This window comes from Coregonus lavaretus, assembly GCF_964263955.1.
Source record: "Coregonus lavaretus genome assembly, contig: HAP1_SCAFFOLD_3668, whole genome shotgun sequence".
Lineage (NCBI taxonomy): Eukaryota > Metazoa > Chordata > Actinopteri > Salmoniformes > Salmonidae > Coregonus > Coregonus lavaretus.
In genome coordinates this window covers 15,700-34,948 of record NW_028164964.1, presented here as the reverse complement: position 1 = coordinate 34,948, position 19,249 = coordinate 15,700, and the positions used below count along the sequence as shown (strand labels likewise).

The following is a 19,249-nucleotide window of genomic DNA, read 5'->3' as shown; positions in this document are numbered from 1 at the left end:
TTCAGTTTTCTGTAAAATAGTTGTCTTTCTGTGGTTCTGAGGCATTTAAACCAAACATGGTACAGTGGGCTTAACACCTCCAAGTGAAACTGATACAGTATATCTATCTCTGTGAGAGAGATAAGAAAGAGATGAGCAGTTCACTTACTGGTGCACCCGGGGGGCCAGGTGGACCTGGGGGTCCTTCTCGACCAGGGGATCCCTTCAAATGAGAGAGAAATAATGATGAGTGGAGGAGAGGAGGAGTGGAGGAGAGAGGAGTGGAGCAGAGGAGGAGTGGGGGAGAGGAGTGGAGGAGAGGAGGAGTGGAGGAGAGAGGAGGAGTGGAGCAGAGGAGGAGTGGAGGAGAGGAGGAGTGGAAGAGAGGAGGAGTGGAGGAGAGAGGAGGAGTGGAGCAGAGGAGGAGTGGAGGAGAGGAGGAGTGGAGTGGAGGAGAGGAGGAGTGGAGGAGAGAGGAGGAGTGGAGGAGAGAGGAGGAGTGGAGGAGAGGAGGAGTGGAGGAGAGGAGGAGTGGAGGAGAGAGGAGGAGAGGAGGAGTGGAGGAGAGGAGGAGTGGAGGAGTGGAGGAGAGAGGAGGAGTGGAGGAGAGAGGAGGAGTGGAGGAGAGAGGAGGAGAGGAGGAGTGGAGGAGTGGAGGAGAGAGGAGGAGAGGAGGAGTGGAGGAGTGGAGGGGTGGAGGAGTGGAGGAGAGAGGAGGAGTGGAGGAGAGGAGGAGAGAGGAGGAGTGGAGGAGTGCAGGAGTGGAGGAGTGGAGGAGTGGAGGAGTGAGTCAGCGTAAGGAGAAAAGGGAGGAACAGGAATAGAAGACTGAAAGGAAAGACAACATTTTCCCTTTCGAATGTTAGTTTCTCTTTTTATCTGCAGATGTAAAGTATAATTGTGTCTCCCTGCCTGCAGAGAGAAGAGGAGAGGGGGAGTGAAGGAGACGAATGAGTCAGGGAGGAAGAGAGGAAGGAAGGTTTTGATCCCACTCACCTCTCTCCCCGGGGTTCCAGCAGGGCCTGAGAATCCAGGGGGTCCACGAGGGCCCTGGGAGAGAAGACAACCCCCATAACACACTAATGAAATCAGGGCCCATATCTAAAAAGCCTATCAGATTAGGAGTGCTGGCCTAGGATCAGAACATACAATATATCCTCACACAGAAGAACACATTCAACTATGATGAGCCTGACACCAGTCCTGTTGAGACTAACACCAGTCCTGTTGAGACTAACACCAGTCCTGTTGAGACTAACACCAGTCCTGTTGAGACTAACACCAGTCCTGTTGAGACTAACACCAGTCCTGTTTAGACTAACACCAGTCCTGTTGAGACTAACACCAGTCCTGTTGAGACTAACACCAGTCCTGTTGAGACTGACACCAGTCCTGTTTTTATTTTATTTTTTATTTCACCTTTATTTAACCAGGTAAGCCAGTTGAGAACAAGTTCTCATTTACAACTGCGACCTGGCCAAGATAAAGCAAAGCAGTGCGATAAAAACAACAACACAGAGTTACATATGGGGTAAAAAACATAAAGTCAAAAAAATACAACAGAAAATATATATACAGTGTGTGCAAATGTAGCAAGTTATGGAGGTAAGGTAAGCTTGTTGAGACTAACACCAGTCCTGTTGAGACTAACACCAGTCCTGTTGAGACTAACACCAGTCCTGTTGAGACTGACACCAGTCCTGTTGAGACTAACACCAGTCCTGTTGAGACTAACACCAGTCCTGTTGAGACTGAGGCTGTCCTAAGCCTATAAGATTATGACATATTAATATTGAATGCATAAACTACAATATCATCGGAATTACATGTGTGTGTGTGTATGTGTGTGTGTATGTGTGTGTGTGTGTGCGCGTGTGTATGTGTGTGTGTGTATGTGTGTGTGTGTGTGTGTGTATGTGTGTGTGTGTGTGTGCGCGTGTGTGTGTGTGCGCGTGTGTATGTGTGTGTGTATGTGTGTGTGTGTGTGTGTGCGCGTGTGTATGTGTATGTCCGCGTGTGTATGTGTGTGTGTGTGTGTGTGTGTGTGTGTGTGTGTGTGTGTGTGTGTGTGTGTGTGCGCGCGTGTGTATGTGTATGTGTATGTGTATGTGTGTATGGATCTTGAGAGGAGATATTCTTCCACATACCTCAAATCCTCTCTCCCCTCTCTGTCCCATGGGGCCCTATAAAAACACACCACACAGCTTGTTTACAACAACACCACTCCATCCCTTCAGCCCTTCAGCTCACACACACACACACACACACACACACACACACACACACACACACACACACACACACACAGAGACAGACACACACACCAACTTGTTAGCACCAAGAGCACTTCAGCCCAGGATCCAATAAAGGACTGTGTTCCGACATCCATCCTTTGCTATATTCCAATGATCCCTTGCTTTCCAACAACCCTGAATTTCACTATTTCACAAACCAAAGCGCAGAACTCAAGCAGGCATTTTTGAAGTTGAAACCAGCAGCAGCCTGACAGAGAATAGATAGACGGTGAAGTAGTGTGTAATGCTGAAGGTCCACAATGTTTTTACATCTAATCTTGGAATTCATTTTCATTCCAATAAGTCTTTATTTTAGCATTCATTTGACCAGGATACAATCCTTTGAGGTGAAACACCTCCTTGTTGAGGGAGATCTGGTCTCCAAAAACATGATCCCATCAAAGAGCTACATCTAAAGGTTCTTGCAAGGCTCAGATATAAGACTATGCACAAGCCATTCTGAAGATGACTGAACTGATAAAGTCTGTGAAATGTGGGCCAACAGAAAAGTGTTGGGTAGACTACAGGTTAGAGAGATGGGGCTGCAACTGCTGGGATTCTCTGAAGCAAAACATTTATTTGTGTGACCTGAACATGTCAGTGGACAATGAAGTACGAAGAAGAGAAAAGGATGAATGCTCCAGGGTCATGTTACTCACAGGAAGTCCTTCAACGCCCACACCAGGCTCTCCTTTCTCCCCTAGGTCTCCTGGTACCCCAGGGACGCCACGCTCACCCTGACAGGGAAGAGAGGGGGGAATAGGGTGCCATTTGAAACTCATTTTGATGACTGTTAAAGGGAATAGGGTGCCATTTGGTATGCAGTCTCAATAAAAGGAGAGTTCACTGGCTTTAACAGGACCTGTGTTTCAGATTCCGCACATCAGTGAATAATATAATAATATATGCCACCTAGCAGACTTTTTACCCAGAGGGACTTACACTACAGCAACTGCAGAGATTGTTAGTATGTGTATGTGATCTAAGGGAATTGAACCCTCAACCTTGGCGTGGCTAGTGCCACACTCTTACCAACTGAGCCACACAGGACCACAAGTGGATGAACTTGGTTCATGTCAGGTATTAGAAGAGCTAGTCATCCTTTAGATGTTTTTTAATGTGACTCATCATAGCCAGAGGATATATCGCTCATCTAGCTAGAGAATAATAACTCCAGATTGTGGTAACCCTGGGTGGTATGTCTCTGTTGTGGCCCTCTTCCCCCACAATAGGGGGCTGCCTGCCTGTTTTGGCCCTGTTCCCCTACCGTAGGGGTTGTTTTTCTACCTTTGGCCCTCGAGATCCTCTGGGTCCAGATGTCATCCCCTCTCCCTGCTGGGAGAAAAGAACAAAGAAAAAACTAAATGAGTTCCACAACCCAGACATCATACAGTATAAGTTAGCATTGATGCAAAGATTGGAGGCTAAATATGTTGGATATACAGTTGAAGTCGGAAGTTTACATACACTTAGGTTGGAGTCATTGAAACTCGTTTTTCAACCACTCCACAAAATATCTTGTTAACAAACTATAGTTTTGGCAAGTCGGTTAGGACATCTACTTTGTGCATGACATAATTAATTTTTCCAATTATTGTTTACAGACAGATTATTTCACTTATAATTCACTGTATCACAATTCCAGTAGGTCAGAAGTTTACATACACTAAGTTGACTGTGCCTTTAAACAGCTTGGAAAATTCCAGAAAATGATGTCATGGCATTATAAGCTTCTGATAGGCTAATTGACATCATTTGAGTCAATTGGAGGTTTACCTGTGGATGTATTTCAAGGCCTACTTTCAAACTCGTTGCCTCTTTGCTTGATATCATGAGAAAATCAAAAGAAATCAGCCAATACTTCAGAAAAAAAATTGTAGACCTCCGCAAGTCTGGTTCATCCTTGGGAGCAATTTTCAAACGCCTGAAGGTACCACGTTCATCTGTACAAACAATAGTACGCAAGTATAAACACCATGGGACCACGCAGCCGTCATACCGCTCAGGAAGGAGACGCGTTCTGTCTCCTAGAGATGAACGTACTTTGGTGTGAAAAGTGCAAATCAATCCCAGAACAACAGCAAAGGACCTTGTGAAGATGCCGGAGGAAAACAGGTACAAACGTATCTATATCCACAGTAAAAAGAGTCATATATCGACATAACCTGAAAGGCCACTCAACAAGGAAGAAGCCACTTCTCCAAAACCGCCATAAAAAAGCCAGACTACGGTTTGCAACTGCACATGGGGACAAAGATCTTACTTTTTTGAGAAATATCCTCTGGTCTGATGAAACAAAAATAGAACTGTTTGGCCAGAATGACCATCATTATGTTTGGAGGAAAAAGGGGGTTATTGCAAGCCGAAGAACACCATCCCAACCGTGAAGCACGGTGGTGGCAGCATCATGCTGTGGGGGTCCTTTGCTGCAGGAGGGACTGGTGCACTTCATAAAATAGATGGCATCATGAGGAAGGAAAATTATGTGGATATATTGAAGCAACATCTCAAGACATCAGTCAGGAAGTTAAAGCTTGGTCGCAAATGGGTCTTCCAAATGGACAATGACCCCAAGCATACTTCCAAAGTTGTGGCAAAATGGCTTAAGGACAACAAAGTCAAGGTATTGGAGTGGCCATCACAAAGCCCTGACCTCAATCCTATAGAACATTTGTGGGCAGAACTGAAAAAGCGTGTGCGACCAAGGAGGCCTACAAACCTGTCTCAGTTACACCAGCTCTGTCAGGAGGAATGGGCCAAAATTCCCCCAACTTATTGTGGGAAGCTTGTGGAAGGCTACCCGAAGCGTTTGACCCAAGTTAAACAATTTAAAGGCAATGCTACCAAATACTAATTGAGTGTATGTAAACTTCCAACTTCAACTGTAGATAGACCATCTGAAATATACCAAGTCACTCTTACCAAGTAGTAGCAGTTAATATATATATATATACACGGGGTACCAGTACTGAGTAATGATAACTTGTCTATTTACACGAGGTACCAGTACTAAGTAATGATAACTTGTCTATATACACGGGGTACCAGTACTGAGTAATGATAACTTGTCTATTTACACAGGGTACCAGTACTGAGTAATGATAACTTGTCTATATACACAGGGTACCAGTACTGAGTAATGATAACTTGTCTATATACACGGGGTACCAGTACTGAGTAATGATAACTTGTCTATATACACGGGGTACCAGTACTGAGTAATGATAACTTGTCTATATGCACAGGGTACCAGTACTGAGTAATGATAACTTGTCTATATACACAGGGTACCAGTACTGAGTAATGATAACTTGTCTATATACACGGGGTACCAGTACTAATGATAACTTGTCTATATACACAGGGTACCAGTACTGAGTAATGATAACTTGTATATATACACGGGGTACCAGTACTGAGTAATGATAACTTGTCTATCTACACGGGGTACCAGTACTGAGTAATGATAACGTGTATATATACACGGGGTACCAGTACTGAGTAATGATAACTTGTCTATATACACGGGGTACCAGTACTGAGTAATGATAACTTGTCTATATACACGGGGTACCAGTACTAATGATAACTTGTCTATATACACGGGGTACCAGTACTGAGTAATGATAACTTGTCTATATACACGGGGTACCAGTACTGAGTAATGATAACTTGTCTATATACACTGGGTACCAGTACTGAGTAACGATAACTTGTCTATATACACGGGGTACCAGTACTGAGTAATGATAACTTGTATATATACACAGGGTACCAGTACTGAGTAATGATAACTTGTCTATATACACAGGGTACCAGTATATAATATAATAATAATATGCCATTTAGCAGACGCTTTTATCCAAAGCGACTTACAGTCATGCGTGCATACATTTTTTTTTTGTGTATGGGTGGTCCCGGGGATCGAACCCACTACCTTGGCGTTACAAGCGCCGTGCTCTACCAGCTGAGCTACAGAGGACCAGTACTGAGTAATGATAACTTGTCTATATACACAGGGTACCAGTACTGAGTAATGATAACTTGTCTATATACACTGGGTACCAGTACTGAGTAATGATAACTTGTCTATATACACGGGGTACCAGTACTGAGTAATGATAACTTGTCTATATACACGGGGTACCAGTACTGAGTAATGATAACTTGTCTATATACACGAGGTACCAGTACTGAGTAATGATAACTTGTCTATATACACGAGGTACCAGTACTGAGTAATGATAACTTGTCTATATACACGGGGTACCAGTACTGAGTAACTATAACTTGTCTATATACACGGGGTACCAGTACTGAGTAATGATAACTTGTCTATATACACAGGGTGCCAGTACTGAGTAATGATAACGTGTCTATATACACGGGGTACCAGTACTGAGTAATGATAACTTGTCTATATACACAGGGTACCAGTACTGAGTAATGATAACTTGTCTATATACACAGGGTACCAGTACTGAGTAATGATAACTTGTCTATATACACAGGGTACCAGTACTGAGTAATGATAACTTGTCTATATACACTGGGTACCAGTACTGAGTAATGATAACTTGTCTATATACACGGGGTACCAGTACTGAGTAATGATAACTTGTCTATATACACGGGGTACCAGTACTGAGTAATGATAACTTGTCTATATACACGAGGTACCAGTACTGAGTAATGATAACTTGTCTATATACACGGGGTACCAGTACTGAGTAATGATAACTTGTCTATATACACAGGGTACCAGTACTGAGTAATGATAACTTGTCTATATACACAGGGTACCAGTACTGAGTAATGATAACTTGTCTATATACACTGGGTACCAGTACTGAGTAATGATAACTTGTCTATATACACGGGGTACCAGTACTGAGTAATGATAACTTGTCTATATACAGTGAGGGAAAAAAGTATTTGATCCCCTGCTGATTTTGTACGTTTGCCCACTGACAAAGAAATGATCAGTCTATAATTTTAATGGTAGGTTTATTTGAACAGTGAGAGACAGAATAACAACAAAAAAATCCAGAAAAACGCATGTCAAAAATGTTATAAATCAATTTGCATTTTAATGAGGGAAATAAGTATTTGACCCCCGATTTCTGGCTCCCAGGTGTCTTTTATACAGGTAACGAGCTGAGATTAGGAGCACACTCTTAAAGGGAGTGGTCCTAATCTCAGCTTGTTACCTGTACAAAAGACACCTGTCCACAGAAGCAATCAATCAATCAGATTACAAACTCTCCACCATGGCCAAGACCAAAGAGCTCTCCAAGGATGTCAGGGACAAGATTGTAGACTTACACAAGGCTGGAATGGGCTACAAGACCATCGCCAAGCAGTTTGGTGAGAAGATGACCAGAGTTGGTGCAAATTCGCTAATGGAAGAAACACAAAAGAACTGTCAATCTCCCTCGGCCTGGGGCTCCATGCAAGATCTCACCTCGTGGAGTTGCAATGATCATGAGAACGGTGAGGAATCAGCCCAGAACTACACGGGAGGATCTTGTCAATGATCTCAAGGCAGCTGGGACCATAGTCACCAAGAAAACAATTGGTAACACACTACGCCGTAAAGGACTGAAATCCTGCAGCGCCCGCAAGGTCCCCTTGCTCAAGACAGCACATATACATGCCCGTCTGAAGTTTGCCAATGAACATCTGAATGATTCAGAGGAGAACTGGGTGAAAGTGTTGTGGTCAGATGAGACCAAAATCGAGCTCTTTGGCATCAACTCAACTCGCCGTGTTTGGAGGAGGAGGAATGCTGCCTATGACCCCAAGAACACCATCCCCACCGTCAAACATGGAGCTGGAAACATTATGCTTTGGAGGTGTTTTTCTGCTAAGGGGACAGGACAACTTCACCGCATCAAAGGGACGATGGACCGGGCTATGTACCGTCAAATCTTGGGTGAGAACCTCCTTCCCTCAGCCAGGGCATTGAAAATGGGTCGTGGATGGGTATTCCAGCATAACAATGACCCAAAACACACGGCCAAGGCAACAAAGGAGTGGCTCAAGAAGAAGCACATTAAGGTCCTGGAGTGGCCTAGCCAGTCTCCAGACCTTAATCCCATAGAAAATCTGTGGAGGGAGCTGAAGGTTCGAGTTGCCAAACATCAGCCTCGAAACCTTAATGACTTGGAGAAGATCTGCAAAGAGGAGTGGGACAAAATCCCTCATGAGATATGTGCAAACCTGGTGGCCAACTACAAGAAACGTCTGACCTCTGTGATTGCCAACAAGGGTTTTGCCACCAAGTACTAAGTTCAAATACTTATTTCCCTCATTAAAATGCAAATCAATTTATAAAATTTTTGACATGCGTTTTTCTGGATTTTGTTGTTGTTATTCTGTCTCTCACTGTTCAAATAAACCTACCATTAAAATTATAGACTGATCATTTCTTTGTCAGTGGGCAAACAAACAAAATCAGCAGGGGATCAAATACTTTTTAGTAATGATAACTTGTCTATATACACGGGGTACCAGTACTGAGTAATGATAACTTGTCTATATACACGAGGTACCAGTACTGAGCGGATGTGGAGGGGTACGAGGTCATTGCGGTAGATATGTACATATATGTAGGACTAAATAATAAAGTAGTCATATCCATGTAGGAAAGTTCAAACAAGCCAAACAATTCATCTACTCTAAATCACACATCAGCAATTCACTTTGAGAACAAGGTGGTGGTTCTCCCGGAAGTACAGCTGCTGCCTGTGTGAGACTTCAATGGGAATATGGAATACACTTCCAGCTACACAGGGCAAACAGTGTGAACACTGCATTTCACCACGAGCCGTGTGTTCAATGCTCTCTTACTTTACACACAGAGAAGTCCAGGGGTCTCTCCCTATATAGAGCCCTACGGGTCCTGGTCAAAAGTAGTGCACTATAAACGGAATAGGGTGCCATTCTGGACGCGGTCTTGGTTGGGATCAGGGATACTGTAAGCATTATTTACAGAACACCCCCTTGATGGAAAATTGATTTCTGTGTTCAGCACGCATTAGTGCTACGACTAAGTCCTGCGTTGCACAATGTAAATCAGCCATCTGAAACTCTGCTTCAAGCTAATGCAGCAGTTTAGAAATAAAGCTCCCCCACATTAAGAAGTGTTCAGAGCACATGAGCTTGAAAATACAAAATAAAGTTGGATGAACTCAAATAACCTGTGTTTTTCTGGTTTTACTTCCCCAAGGGTACAGTGGTGTTTCATTTGAATTGGCATTGAATTCAATATGTAAATAAGTTGAAATGTGTCAATAAAGAATGGTTTAGAATTCGACCCCCCCCCCCCCCCCCCCTCTCTCTCTCTCTCTCTCTCTCTCTCTCTCTCTCTCTGTCTCTCTCTGTCTCTCTCTGTCTCTCTCTCTCTCTCTCTCCCTCTCTCTCTCTCTGTCTCTCAATTCAATTCAATTCAATTTAAGGGCTTTATTGGCATGGGAAACGTGTGTTAACATTGCCAAAGCAAGTGAAGTAGATAGTAAACAAAAGTGAAATAAACAATAAATATTAACAGTAAACATTACACTCAGAAGTTTCAAAAGAATAAAGACATTTCAAATGTCATATTATGTATATATACAGTGTTGTAACAATGTGCAAATAGTTAAAGTACAAATGGGAAAATAAATAAACATAAATATGGGTTGTATTTACAATGGTGTTTGTTCTTCACTGGTTGCCCTTTTCTTGTGGCAACAGGTCACAAATCTTGCAGCTGTGATGGCACACTGTGGTTTTTCACCCAGTAGATAAGGGAGTTTATCAAAATTGGGTTTGTTTTCGAATTCTTTGTGGATCGCTGTAATCTGAGGGAAATATGTGTCTCTAATATGGTCATACATTTGGCAGGAGGTTAGGAAGTGCAGCTCAGTTTCCACCTCATTTTGTGGGCAGTGTGCACATAGCCTGTCTTCTCTTGAGAGCCAGGTCTGCCTACGGCGGCCTTTCTCAATAGCAAGGCTATGCTCACTGAGTCTGTACATAGTCAAAGCTTTCCTTAAGTTTGGGTCAGTCACAGTGGTCAAGTATTCTGCCACTGTGTACTCTCTGTTTAGGGCCAAATAGCATTCTAGTTTGCTCTGTTTTTTTGTTTGTTCTTTCCAATGTGTCAAGTAATTCTCTTTTTGTTTTCTCATGATTTGGTTGGGTCTAGTTGTGTTGTTGTTGTTGTTGTCCTGGGGCTGTGTGGGGTCTGTTTGTGTTTGTGAACAGAGCCCCAGGACAAGCTTACTTAGGGGACTCTTCTCCAAGTTCATCTCTCTGTAGGTGATGGCTTTGTTATGGAAGGTTTGGGAATCGCTTCCTTTTAAGTGGTTATAGAATTTAACGGCTCTTTTCTGGATTTTGATAATTAGCGGGTATTGGCCTAATTCTGCTCTGCATGCATTATTTGGTGTTTTACGTTGTACACGGAGGATGTTTTTGCAGAATTCTGCATGCAGAGTCTCAATTTGGTGTTTGTCCCATTTTGTGAATTCTTGGTTGGTGAGCGGACCCCAGACCTCAGAACCATAAAGGGCAATGGGTTCTATAACTGATTCAAGTATTTTTAGCCAGATCCTAATTGGTATGTCAAATTTTATGTTCCTTTTGATGGCATAGAAGGCCCTTCTTGCCTTGTCTCTCAGATCGTTCACAGCTTTGTGGAAGTTACCTGTGGCGCTGATGTTTAGGCCGAGGTATGTATAGTTTTTTGTGTGCTCTAGGGCAACGGTGTCTAGATGGAATTTGTATTTGTGGTCCTGGCAACTGGACCTTTTTTGGAACACCATTATTTTTGTCTTACTGAGATTTACTGTCAGGGCCCAGGTCTGACAGAATCTGTGCAGAAGATCTAGGTGCTGCTGTAGGCCCTCCTTGGTTGGTGACAGAAGCACCAGATCGTCAGCAAACAGAAGACATTTGACTTCAGATTCTAGTAGGGTGAGGCCGGGTGCTGCAGACTGTTCTAGTGCCCTCGCCAATTCGTTGATATATATGTTGAAGAGGGTGGGGCTTAAACTGCATCCCTGTCTCACCCCACGGCCCTGTGGAAAGAAATGTGTGTGTTTTTTGCCAATTTTAACCGCACACTTGTTGTTTGTGTACATGGATTTTATAATGTCGTATGTTTTTCCCCCAACCCCACTTTCCATCAATTTGTATAGCAGACCCTCATGCCAAATTGAGTCAAAAGCTTTTTTGAAATCAACAAAGCATGAGAAGACTTTGCCTTTGTTTTGGTTTGTTTGTTTGTCAATTAGGGTGTGCAGGGTGAATACGTGGTCTGTCGTACGGTAATTTGGTAAAAAGCCAATTTGACATTTGCTCAGTACATTGTTTTCACTGAGGAAATGAACTAGTCTGCTGTTAATGATAATGCAGAGGATTTTCCCAAGGTTGCTGTTGACGCATATCCCACGGTAGTTATTGGGGTCAAATTTGTCTCCACTTTTGTGGATTGGGGTGATCAGTCCTTGGTTCCAGATGTTGGGGAAGATGCCAGAGCTAAGGATGATGTTAAAGAGTTTAAGTATAGCTAATTGAAATTTGTGGTCTGTATATTTTATCATTTCATTGAGGATACCATCAACACCACAGGACTTTTTGGGTTGGAGGGTTTGTATTTTATCCTGTAGTTCATTCAATGTAATTGGAGAATCCAGTGGGTTCTGGTAGTCTTTAATAGTTGATTCTAAGATTTGCATTTGATCATGTATATTTTTTTGCTGTTTGTTCTCTGTTATAGGGCCAAAAAGATTGGAGAAGTGGTTTACCCATACATCTCCGTTTTGGATAGATAGCTCTTCGTGTTGTTGTTTGTTTAGTGTTTTCCAATTTTCCCAGAAGTGGTTAGAGTCTATGGATTCTTCAATTACATTGAGCTGATTTCTGACATGCTGTTCCTTCTTTTTCCGTAGTGTATTTCTGTATTGTTTTAGTGATTCACCATAGTGAAGGCGTAGGCTCAGGTTTTCTGGGTCTCTATGTTTTTGGTTGGATAGGTTTCTCAATTTCTTTCTTAGGTTTTTGCATTCTTCATCAAACCATTTATCACTGTTATTACTTTTCTTTGGTTTTCTGTTAGAGATTTTTAGATTTGATAGGGAAGCTGAGAGGTCAAATATACTGTTTAGGTTTTCTACTGCCAAGTTTACACCTTCACTATTACAGTGGAACGTTTTGTCCAGGAAGTTGTCTAGAATGGATTGAATTTGTTGTTTCCTAATTGTTTTTTGGTAGGTTTCAACACTAAATTCCTTCCATCTATAGCATTTCTTAATATTATTCAGTTCTTTTGGCTTTGATGCCTCATGATTGAGTATTGCTCTGTTCAAGTAGACTGTGATTTTGCTGTGGTCTGATAGGGGTGTCAGTGGGCTGACTGTGAACGCTCTGAGAGACTCTGGGTTGAGGTCAGTGATAAAGTAGTCTACAGTACTACTGCCAAGAGATGAGCTATAGGTGTACCTACCATAGGAGTCCCCTCGAAGCCTACCATTGACTATGTACATACCCAGTGTGCGACAGAGCTGCAGGAGTCGTGACCCATTTTTGTTGGTTATGTTGTCGTAGTTGTGCCTAGGGGGGCATATGGGGGAGGGAATGCTGTCACCTCCAGGTAGGTGTTTGTCCCCCTGTGTGCTGAGAGTGTCAGGTTCTTGTCCAGTTCTGGCATTTAGGTCGCCACAGACTAGTACATGTCCCTGGGCCTGGAAATGATTGATTTCCCCCTCCAGGATGGAGAAACTGTCTTCATTAAAGTATGGGGATTCTAGTGGGGGGATATAGGTAGCACACAGGAGGACATTTTTCTCAGTTGAGATAATTTCCTTTTGAATTTCTAACCAAATGTAAAATGTTCCTGTTTTGATTAATTTAATAGAGTGAGTTAGGTCTGCTCTATACCAAATTAGCATACCCCCTGAGTCCCTTCCCTGTTTCACACCTGGTAATTTGGTGGATGGGACTACCAGCTCTCTGTAACCTAGAGGGCAACCAGTGGGTCCGTCTCCTCTATACCATGTTTGTCTCTCTCTCTCTCTCTCTCTCTCTCTCTCTCTCTCTCTCTCTCTCTCTCTCTCTCTCTCTCTCTCTCTCTCTCTCTCTCTCTCTCTCTCTCCTCTCCTCTCCTTAGGGGATGGTGTATGCTATGACCACTTCATGCTCTGCTGTGGCACCCAGACCATACAGTAAAGATCTTTGGGATATCTCGGAGGCGTGAACCATGGGCGTCCAGCTGGTCTGACCACCATTATCATATTTCTCAGCATGGTTTATTGCAGCAATTAAAAAAAAATAGAAATATGTTTGCTGTGTTTTTGCATGTACATTGATTGATTAATTAATCTTATACTACACAAAGATGAATAACATAAATGTTTCTAAACTAATCCAATCTGTTAGTTGGACTTATTGCACCTGTTACTGAAATGTTGTTCCAGTTTAGATGGTTTCGGTAGTCTTATTTATGATTCTGTTTAACCCTGCCAGTCATTCTGAATCCATGTTGTTGTGAGTGAAGAAAAGTTCAAATTGCTGGATAACCCCACTCTGGCTGGATTCCAAAAGGAATTAAACATCCCTTTGCAAGCCAGCATGTGTCCAAAACACAGCAAAGGCTGGTCATCAGCAAAACACAGTGAAGGCTGGTCAAGAGCAAAACACAGTGAAGGCTGGTCACCAGCAAAACACAGTGAAGGCTGGTCATCAGCAAAACACAGTCATCAGCAAAACACAGTGAAGGCTGGTCATCAGCAAAACACAGTGAAGGCTGGTCATCAGCAAAACACAGTCATCAGCAAAACACAGTGAAGGCTGGTCACCAGCAAAAGGCAGCGAAGGCTGGTCACCAGCAAAACGCAGTGAAGGCTGGTCATCAGCAAAACGCAGTAAAGGCTGGTCACCAGCAAAACGCAGTGAAGGCTGGACACCAGCAAAACGCAGTGAAGGCTGGTCACCAGCAAAACGCAGTGAAGGCTGGTCACCAGCAAAACGCAGTGAAGGCTGGTCACCAGCAAAACACAGTGAAGGCTGGTCACCAGCAAAACACAGTGAAGGCTGGTCATCAGAAAAACACAGTGAAGGCTGGTCTTCAGTAAAACACAGTGAAGGCTGATCGTCAGTAAAACACCCATCCCTCTATCCTTCCCTCTCTACAATCTTCCATCTTTCCCTCTCTCCATCCCTCCATCCCTGCCCTCCTCCATACTTGTTTACCTACTCACTATCTCAGAGCCATACCTCTCCCTGACACTATTAGCATGTCAACATCTCTCTTATTACTCTGCTCTACCAAACACATTAGCTCTTAATGTGTGTGTGTGTGTGTGTGTGTGTGTGTGTGTGTGTGTGTGTGTGTGTGTGTGTGTGTGTGTGTGTGTGTGTGTGTGTGTGTGTGTGTGTGTGTGTGTGTGTGTGTGTGTGTGTGTGTGTGTGTGTGTGTTGTGTGCGCTTCGACCTAATGAGTAGTTCCGCTGTCATGCTTAATGTTCAGTTTAGCTCCTTCCATGTACAAACAAACATGATTGCCCTAGCCCAACCTGAGACAAACATGATTGCCCTAGCCCAACCTGAGACAAACATGATTGCCCTAGCCCAACCTGAGAGCTGGCACCCTATTCCCTACATAGTGCACTACTTTTGACCAGGGCTTTGGAACACCTTAGGGAACCGGGTGGCATTTGGCACTCATACCTATACTGCTAGTTCCAAGACTGTAAACCCTGCCCATATGGCACTCCAGGCAGGCTGGAGCAAACTCTCCAAAAATATGAATGATTTCAAATAGTATTTGAACCCAGGTCTGAAACACAGTCAAGTCAACCAAGACGTCTTGGCTGTGAAGCTCTGCTACTAACTGGTACTGCAGGTGCTGTGCATGTACAGGTAACTAACTGGTACTGCAGGTGCTGTGCATGTACAGGTAACTAACTGGTACTGCAGGTGCTGTGCATGTACAGGTAACTAACTGGTACTGCAGGTGCTGTGTATGTACAGGTAACTAACTGGTACTGCAGGTGCTGTGTATGTACAGGTAACTAACTGGTACTGCAGGTGCTGTGTATGTACAGGTAACTAACTGGTACTGCAGGTGCTGTGTATGTACAGGTAACTAACTGGTACTGCAGGTGCTGTGTATGTACAGGTAACTAACTGGTACTGCAGGTGCTGTGTATGTACAGGTAACTAACTGGTACTGCAGGTGCTGTGTATGTACAGGTAACTAACTGGTACTGCAGGTGCTGTGTATGTACAGGTAACTAACTGGTACTGCAGGTGCTGTGTATGTACAGGTAACTAACTGGTACTGCAGGTGCTGTGTATGTACAGGTAACTAACTGGTACTGCAGGTGCTGTGTATGTACAGGTAACTAGCTGGTACTGCAGGTGCTGTGTATGTACAGGTAACTAACTGGTACTGCAGGTGCTGTGTATGTACAGGTAACTAACTGGTACTGCAGGTGCTGTGTATGTACAGGTAACTAGCTGGTACTGCAGGTGCTGTGTATGTACAGGTAACTAGCTGGTACTGCAGGTGCTGTGTATGTACAGGTAACTAACTGGTACTGCAGGTGCTGTGTATGTACAGGTAACTAGCTGATACTGCAGGTGCTGTGTATGTACAGGTAACTAACTGGTACTGCAGGTGCTGTGTATGTACAGGTAACTAACTGGTACTGCAGGTGCTGTGTATGTACAGGTAACTAACTGGTACTGCAGGTGCTGTGTATGTACAGGTAACTAGCTGGTACTGCAGGTGCTGTGTATGTACAGGTAACTAACTGGTACTGCAGGTGCTGTGTATGTACAGGTAACTAGCTGATACTGCAGGTGCTGTGTATGTACAGGTAACTAACTGGTACTGCAGGTGCTGTGTATGTACAGGTAACTAACTGGTACTGCAGGTGCTGTGTATGTACAGGTAACTAACTGGTACTGCAGGTGCTGTGTATGTACAGGTAACTAACTGGTACTGCAGGTGCTGTGTATGTACAGGTAACTAGCTGATACTGCAGGTGCTGTGTATGTACAGGTAACTAACTGGTACTGCAGGTGCTGTGTATGTACAGGTAACTAACTGGTACTGCAGGTGCTGTGTATGTACAGGTAACTAACTGGTACTGCAGGTGCTGTGTATGTACAGGTAACTAACTGGTACTGCAGGTGCTGTGTATGTACAGGTAACTAGCTGGTACTGCAGGTGCTGTGTATGTACAGGTAACTAGCTGGTACTGCAGGTGCTGTGTATGTACAGGTAACTAACTGGTACTGCAGGTGCTGTGTATGTACAGGTAACTAGCTGGTACTGCAGGTGCTGTGTATGTACAGGTAACTAACTGGTACTGCAGGTGCTGTGTATGTACAGGTAACTAACTGGTACTGCAGGTGCTGTGTATGTACAGGTAACTAACTGGTACTGCAGGTGCTGTGTATGTACAGGTAACTAACTGGTACTGGAGGTGCTGTGTATGTACAGGTAACTGCCAAAATAAAGGAAACACTTGAGTAAATGAGTGGGTGCTTCCATAAAGGTGTGGTTCCTGAGTTAATTAGGCAATTAACATCCCATCATGCTTAGGGTCATGTATAGAAATGCCCAGTTGCCCATTATTTTTGCTACCATGGCTAGAAGAGATCTCAGTGACCTTGAAAGTGGGGTCTCAAAGGAATTTTTTAAAAAGCGTGTGTGTGTGTGTGTGTGTCAGTCACCAGTTCTCAACCCAGTTGAACACTTATGGGAGATTCTGGAGCGGCGTTTTACACCACCATCAACAAAAGACCAAATGATGGAATTTCTCGTGGAAGAATGGTGTCGGATCCCTCCAAAAGAGTTTCAGACACTTGTAGAATCTATGCCAAGGCACATTGAAGCTGTTCTGGCTCGTGGTGACCCAACACCCTATTAAGACACTTTATGTTGGGGTTTCCTTTATTTTGGCAGTTACCTGTATGTAATGAACACTTCTGAATGCAAAGCCGGGTCCGCAAAATAGTGTGCTGACAGCTTTAAGCCTCAGAATGGGGGTGGATAGGACATTACCGTGGCTGGTGTTAATGAATGGTGGATTACTTAATAGCATTGCATCTGCATGATGTCAAGGCTGTGCTACGAGAGGCACTCTTTCTCTCAGTCAACATGTTTGCTGCTGTCGTCGCAGCTGTTCCTAGCTGATCTACTACTCTGTGTGTGCGTGTGTGTGTGTGTGTGTGTTTGTGTGTTTGTATGTGTCTGTTCGTGTGTGTGTGTGTGTGTGTGCGTAAGTGCATGTCCAGTGATGACTGAATACCATGCACTGAATTCCACAGTGATATACTAATCTACTGTGTGTGTGTGTGTGTGTGTGTGTGTGTGTGTGTGTGTGTGTGTGTGTCTGTTCGTGTGTGTGTGTGTGTGCGTAAGTGCATGTCCAGTGATGACTGAATACCATGCACTTAATTCCAAAGTGATATACTAATCTACTGTGTGTGTGTGTGTGTGTGTGTGTGTGTGTGTGTGTGTGTGTGTGTGTGTGTGTGTGTGTGTGTGTGTGTTTGTGTGTGTGTGTGTGTGTGTGTGTGTGTGTGTGTGTGTGTGTGTGTGTGTGTGTGCGTAAGTGCATGTCCAGTGATGACTGAATACCATGCACTTAATTCCAAAGTGATATACTAATCTACTGTGTGTGTGTGTGTGTGTGTGTGTGTGTGTGTGTGTGTGTGTGTGTGTGTGTGTGTGTGTGTGTGTGTGTGTGTGTGTTTGTGTGTGTGTGTGTGTGTGTGTGTGTGTGTGTGTGTGTGTGTGTGTGTGTGTGTTTGTGTGTGTGTGTGTGTGTGTGTGTTTGTGTGTGTGTGTGTGTGTGTGTGTTTGTGTGTGTGTGTGTGTGTGTATGTGTATGTGTGTGTGTGTGTGTGTGTGTGTGTGTGTGTGTGTGTGTGTGTGTGTGTTCGTGTGTGTTTTGAGCGTGTCACTTGTCTCCGTGCTGCACTGTTTATTGCCGCTTGGCTACCTGCCAAACTTGACGGTTTTTACTTTTTTTAAACCCGTTTAATCTGTCTTCATTTAACACATTTTACCAACATCGTAGTTATTTTTTATATGTTTCACTCGCTCTACTTTTTTAATTCAAGTTTTTGTCCCCGGACGCTTTATCTGGACATGGTTCTACAGGACCTCCACCAGCCGAAGCTAAGTAGTAACATTAACACTATGCCATCTAATTGCAGTAATGGACTCATAATATACAGGATAACTATCGCCTTATGGTGAGGATAGCCGTGCTGCAAGCACAGCTTCAGATGCAATTGTTTGGCAAGGACAATGTAAGTGTAGGAAAGGATGAAACAGCGTCTGTCCCACCAGTAAGTACAGATAGTAGTATAAATCCCCTCGCACAGTCCCCGCAGCTGGACAATTTTCTCAAGGCTTCTGGGAAGAAATGCTGTCGGCATGCTCAACCGGTGTCGCTCATTCAGCCGACAGAAACTTTCAACCGGTTCTCCCCATTAAGCAACGAGTCGGAGTCAGAGGCCGAGCCTTCTCGGGTCTCTCCTCCACCCGTTACAGGTCTGAGCCACTGAAGCCTACCACCATTAGCTCTGACAAATTGAAAACCCTAGTTATTGGCGACTCCATTACCCGCAATATTAGACTTAAAAAGAATCATCCAGCGATCATACACTGTTTACCAGGGGGCAGGGCTACCGACGTAGAGGCTAATCTGAAGATGGTGCTGGCTAAGGCTCAAACTGGTGAGCCAACGATGTTAGGATGAAACAGTCAGAGGTCACCAAGAGCAACACAGCTGCAGTGTGTAAATTAGATAGAAAGATGTGTCGGCATCGAGTAATTGTCTCTGGTCCCCTCCCAGTTAGGGCGAGTGATGAGCTCTACAGCAGAGTCTCACAACTCAATCGCTGGTTGAAAACTGTTTTCTGCCCCTCCCAAAAGATAGGATTTGTAGATAATTGGCCCTCTTTCT

General features: G+C 43.8%; 1 protein-coding gene across 1 annotated transcript in view; it reads right to left on the bottom strand.

Annotated features, from left to right (window-relative positions):
- The window catches only part of LOC311116410 (uncharacterized protein), a gene marked incomplete at both ends in the record, with an annotated part of 55,633 nt that overhangs the window by 23,126 nt on the left and 13,258 nt on the right, over positions 1–19,249 (bottom strand). The window contains 3 exons of the mRNA XM_084191501.1: positions 149–202; positions 976–1,029; positions 2,933–3,010. Of these exons, the coding sequence (XP_084047627.1) occupies positions 149–202; positions 976–1,029; positions 2,933–3,010 (186 nt within the window). The remainder of the gene's footprint in view (positions 1–148; positions 203–975; positions 1,030–2,932; positions 3,011–19,249) is intronic.